This window comes from Prunus mume, linkage group LG2, assembly GCF_029339155.1.
Source record: "Prunus mume cultivar Tortuosa linkage group LG2, ASM2933915v1, whole genome shotgun sequence".
Classification (NCBI taxonomy): Eukaryota; Viridiplantae; Streptophyta; class Magnoliopsida; order Rosales; family Rosaceae; genus Prunus; species Prunus mume.
Genome location: NC_142699.1, coordinates 32816845 through 32822006, shown reverse-complemented (window position 1 = coordinate 32822006; position 5162 = coordinate 32816845). Strand labels below are relative to the sequence as shown.

Sequence of the window (5162 nt, the reverse complement as noted above, 5' to 3'; positions counted from 1 at the left end):
TTCGCCCCCACCCCTCTTGGCCACATACCCCTCCTCCTCCTCCCACCACTTATGGCTTAACCCAAACATCTAATTATTTTTTTATTTTCTTTTCCTTGTTTGTTAGCTACTCAAACACCCCAGCAAGATGTCACCCCAACCTATGCGTTTGGGGTAACAGTAGATTAATTTTCGAATGATAGAGAGTTGATGGACCAAAATGCAACTGAGGTATAAATTTGAGCACCATTTGAGTAAATAACCCTTATTTGTTTTGTTAAGTAGCTCTTCTTTTTCTTGAAGCCAATTAAAAGGTTGACAAAAAAATAAAAATAAAAGGCGGGCTTGTCTTTCAATTTCAGCAAATAGAAAGAAAAAAAAACTGAGCTCGCTAGGTTTTCAAAGTCTCTTCGACTAGAACTTCCGTCTGTGACGCGAAACCCATTGAATTTCGCAGCCATGGCGAGCACCAAAGTTCAGAGGATTATGACCCAACCCATTGTACGTGCCCTTCTCCATCTTCCTAGTCTTTGTTTTGTTTAGCGTTTTTGTCAATTTTTTTAATGATTCACTGACGAATTTCCTTCTTTTTTCTTTGGGTGTTTTTGCTGCAGAACTTGATTTTCAGGTTCCTTCAAAGTGTAAGTGATCCTTGTCACTCTATTTGTTTGATTTTGTCATCTGGGTTTGCCCATTGCGGGTGATTTTATTGTTGGGGTTTTGAATTTTGAATTTTTTGGAAAATTTTTGTTACAGAAAGCCCGCATTCAGATTTGGCTCTTTGAGCAAAAAGACCTGAGGATTGAAGGCCGAATCATTGTAAGTTTGTTTTCTCCTTTATTTCCAAACCAATTTTTATTAGGCCACTAGGGTTTTAGAGTTATTTTTGTACATGTTGCTAGATGCTTATTAGCAAAAATTGAATTTTATTTTTAAAATTTGTTATCTTTTCTTCATATTGATAATAACTTTGTTCTAAGTGATCTAACCAAATTGGGAATTAAATTTCTACTTTCCGCATATGATTGAGCTTAAACGAATTTTGATAGAAGTAGTGCTCAATTTAACTGTTCTACTGAGTGATACCGAATGCTGATGTATTTATTCTCCCTTTGGCTTATGCTTTTGATTAAAAGTTCATGTTGTTCTTATCGTCTATTATGTTGTGTGATTGATGCTGTTATACATTGTTGGTTGTGGAGGTTACACAGTATTGGATAGCTTGTAGTTTTAGGCTTTTAGCTTTTATTCTGGTGGGTTCAAGAATTGGGGTTCTATAGGCATCATATTAATTTTAATGACGTAATTGGAGGTGCATTGTGGAATGACTAATTATTTGGTAGATCTTAAGAATACTGCAGGGATTTTTCGGGATTCATTTGTATTTGTCTAATTAGGGTGCGGAAGTATGACCTTCTGCTATGAATGATTATTGTACTTGAGTGGAAAACCAGTTTCCTCCTACAGTAAGCAAAAGAAAGATGTGGAAGCTGTTGATCTGGGATATTATTAGTTTTTCAGTATATTCTATTTATCTTCCAACAGTTGGTCTTCATCAATTGGTAAAACATGTTTCCCTTGTTGAGACATGCTTCTACGCTGTTCTTGTATGGAGTGCTTATATGAAAGGGACTTTTGTCGAAACATGGAAGATTCAGTTCCAATTTTGTAACTATGCCCAACATCAAATTATTGTCTACAAAGCGGTGGGTTCTAGATCATAAGAGGCTTAGTATAGGGAATAGATTTCAAAGCCTTGATTTTGTTTAGGGCTTTGGAACTTTTCCTTCTTTCCTTCTTCCCTTTTTTCCAATTCTCTAGAATCTATACTAGCACTTAGGGTTGTATAAGGGCCTTGACTTTATTAAAATGGATAAATCGGTTGCAGAAAGGTATAGAATAGACAGAGGTGTGTGCTAACAACATTTGTTTGTTACAAGTTGTTGCACATGGATTATAAAATTGAAGAATTTAAATTGCTCCAAATTAGAATCTCTACTAGCACTTAGGGTTGTATAAGGGCGCCTTGACTTCATTAAAATGGATAAATCAGTTGCAGAAAGGTATAGAATAGACAGAGGTGTGTGCTAACAACATTTGTTTGTTACAAGTTGTTGCACATGGATTATAAAATTGAAGAATTTAAATTGCTCCAAATTAGAATCTCTACTAGCACTTAGGGTTGTATAAGGGCGCCTTGACTTCATTAAAATGGATAAATCAGTTGCAGAAAGGTATAGAATAGACAGAGGTGTGTGCAAACAACATTTGTTTGTTACAAGTTGTTGCACATGGATTATAAAATTGAAGAATTTAAATTGCTCCAAATTGACAAAACTAATCATACTTGTCTTCAACTTGTGGGTCTAATATAATTGTCAAATGTTATGAATGTGTTAAAAGTTCAGTTTACGTGGCTAGATGAAGATGTTAGTCATTGATGAGGATGGAAAAAAGGTAGAGAAGTAGAAAATGTAAGGAATAGCGTAACCAGTAGGTATCCTGGATTTTTCAATTTTACTTGTAGGTTTTGTTTTGTTTTTTTTTTTTCTATGAAGGGCTTTCATATTGTCCAACTTTTTCTCTCAACGCATTTACAAACACACCACTTTATCTTTCCTTTTGTGGTGCCTTGTACCCAATGGCTTCAACCATATTATTCCTAATTTTATTGCGGTTGAGGATGTGTTGGCTCTGCTTGATTATCTCCATATTCCATATTTGTGCTATAATCTAGTTTGATGTTTTATTTTCTCCCATTTATTCAACAAATGTTTGTCATAGTTCAGAAGCTGACATAGAAATTATGTAATTTGCATTCTGATATATGCCAACTTTCTCTCTCTTTTTCTGTCTCTATCTATTCCCCTTATTTATGTCAGCGTATATATTGTGTCTATATATCTGACCATAATGTCTTAATCTCTTTGGTGGTGATCTGTGTTTGATAGGGTTTTGATGAGTACATGAATTTGGTTCTGGATGAGGCCGAAGAAGTCAGCATCAAGAAAAACACCAGAAAGGCATTGGGTGAGTCTCCTCGTCTTTCGCTCTTCTGCTGCCCTAGGGTTGTGCAATCTTTAAATTGTTTCTGTTTTGTTTTAATTATTTCAGGAAGGATTCTTCTAAAAGGAGACAACATAACTCTGATGATGAACACGTAAGTCAATTGAAACTCTGTTTCTCGCTCTGCCTCTCAGTCTCTGTCTCTGTCTGTCTGTCTCTCTAACAATCTCTTTTGCAAATTCCAGGGGAAAATGATGGCCAATCTAGCAAATGCATGAACTAAGGCTACAGTGTGTTTTCATTGTGATGGAGGTTGAGCTCTTTAGATTTACTGCTTTTCTAAAACAAGTATACGTTGGATGTCATTTATGAGTAGTGATATGTATTGACAACCTTAATTGCAAGTGGATATACTTTCACTGGTAGTACTTACACTGTATCTTGTTTTGTCATGCAGAATTCTTTATACTTTGTGTTTATATTTGATCCCTGTTGTTAGGCTTTCTACAAAAAAAACTAGTGTGGATTTCTTGGTGGTTTGTGTAATGCTTGTAAGTTTTTGTAGTTCAGTTCAACCATGTCAGATTGCCAACCGTTTTTAATTTGGAAACAAACCGTTTGTCATCCCTGCTTAACCCAAATCAAGGTTTGTTAGACAAAGAAAATCAGAGATTCCTTTTGAATGAATCATTTGATTTCGTTCTCAATGTTCTCAATTTTCTTGTTTGCTTCGTGTTTTATGTCTTGGTTTCAAAAACAGGGAATGGTTTTATGCTTTACAGAACTATTTAACTTTTATTGGTTGTCTTTTCAATCTTTTCTAGTTTAAACTTTGAGAATAACAGGGTAATAGACTAAACGCAATTCCTCTTGCGTATGGATGTATTTTATTTTAATTTCATTCTCGATTTGTTTTACCTGAACAAAACAATTCAATATTAGGTTTCGTACTTGTCAGTAGACTGATTTAGGATGAGATAACAATTGGGCTTTTCTTGTACTCTTTGAGCGGTCTGATTTAGGAGCCACACCACCACCATATGCCATGAACTTGAGACCTTTTTTGTATGAAACTTTTGTGAGAAGTTTGAAGTTTGAATACCGTCTATCCATGAATTTGGGGCCGTTCGTTTATAATAATGTCGGGAAAGGTTTCAAGTTTCATTTCTGTCTATCTGGTTGATTTTTTATTTTTATGGTGCATTCGAATTCAGCACCAATGTGGCATCAAAGCTCAAATACATAGCCAACCCTTGGAGTTGAATCACTGTTAATCATTGTGTAAATAAAGAGAGATGTGTTGTAGACAAGGGACGTGTAGCTCAAGTGTTTAAGAGCATTTAGGCGTGTATTCGAGACTTTAGGTTCTATTCTCTCTAGCCGCAATACCACTTCCTTAGTATCGCTTGTATAAAAATTAAAACAAAGGGAAGAGAGAGAGAGAGAGAGAGCGAGAGAGAGAGAGAGAGAGAGACGTCTTGTTTTTAGAGGTAACTGCTGAGTAATTTAACATGGTTGATGTTGTTGGGTGGAAAGCTTCCACAATGAAATTTCCCAGAAGGGTTGAGGAAATCTGACTTGTATGGACTATCTGGTATTGGTTGATAAACGACAGCCACACAACTTAATTAAAAGTCAAGTGTAGAAATCTAACCGACCTAAATTACTGGCTCAAATCCTCCTCATTTGGTATTGGTAGAAATTACAACCACAACTTATTTTAATGTTAAATGTAAAAGTCTTACCAACCTAAATTACTGGCTCAAAATCCTCCTTGCAATTTCATGAATTTTCTCAGTAACCAAACAAAAGCAAAAGCCACACAAAGTAAAAGAAAAGGACAGCAAATTGCTACCTCTCCTCTCGGGCACTAGGGTCTAATAGAACTATAGCAAAAGGGAGTGGAAGAGCTTTGTTGGGAATTGATACAAGTGAGCAGGCCTGGGTGTGGGATAAAAGCAACAGGTGGTAGGGCATATTTGGGCCATGGGCCTGGGTGCACCCGTGTCATATGGCTAGCCATTTGTGCCATGTGTCTACCCATCAGGAAGCAAAGTGCTCTGCACCCTTTTGTCTTTTTTGGTCACTAGTCCCTTACGGATTAATGACTCATCCTCCACAAAAATAGGACCCCCATTTTTAACTAAGCAAAATTAGTAGATGGGATTGGGCTATGC

General features: G+C 36.2%; 1 protein-coding gene across 1 annotated transcript; it reads left to right on the top strand.

Moving 5' to 3' along the window:
* The first annotated feature begins 296 nt into the window (after positions 1–296).
* On the top strand, positions 297–3464 carry LOC103323325 (Small nuclear ribonucleoprotein family protein). Its single transcript, XM_008225313.2, has 6 exons — positions 297–480; positions 594–620; positions 736–798; positions 2931–3009; positions 3094–3139; positions 3231–3464. The coding sequence occupies exons 1-6, from the start codon at positions 439–441 to the stop codon at positions 3238–3240; spliced, it is 267 nt and encodes an 88-aa protein (XP_008223535.1). The 5' UTR covers positions 297–438; the 3' UTR covers positions 3241–3464.
* Positions 3465–5162: the final 1698 nt, after the last annotated feature.

What these genes read in the sequence shown, in the direction of transcription:
- LOC103323325 (XM_008225313.2), top strand. Translation starts at nt 439, where the DNA reads ATGGCGAGCACCAAAGTTCAGAGGATTATGACCCAACCCATT. An exon ending in GGATTATGACCCAACCCATT is followed by an intron (nt 481 to 593) that starts GTACGTGCCCTT and finishes TTTTTGCTGCAG; the next exon opens with AACTTGATTTTCAGGTTCCT. An exon ending in GGATTGAAGGCCGAATCATT is followed by an intron (nt 799 to 2,930) that starts GTAAGTTTGTTT and finishes TGTGTTTGATAG; the next exon opens with GGTTTTGATGAGTACATGAA.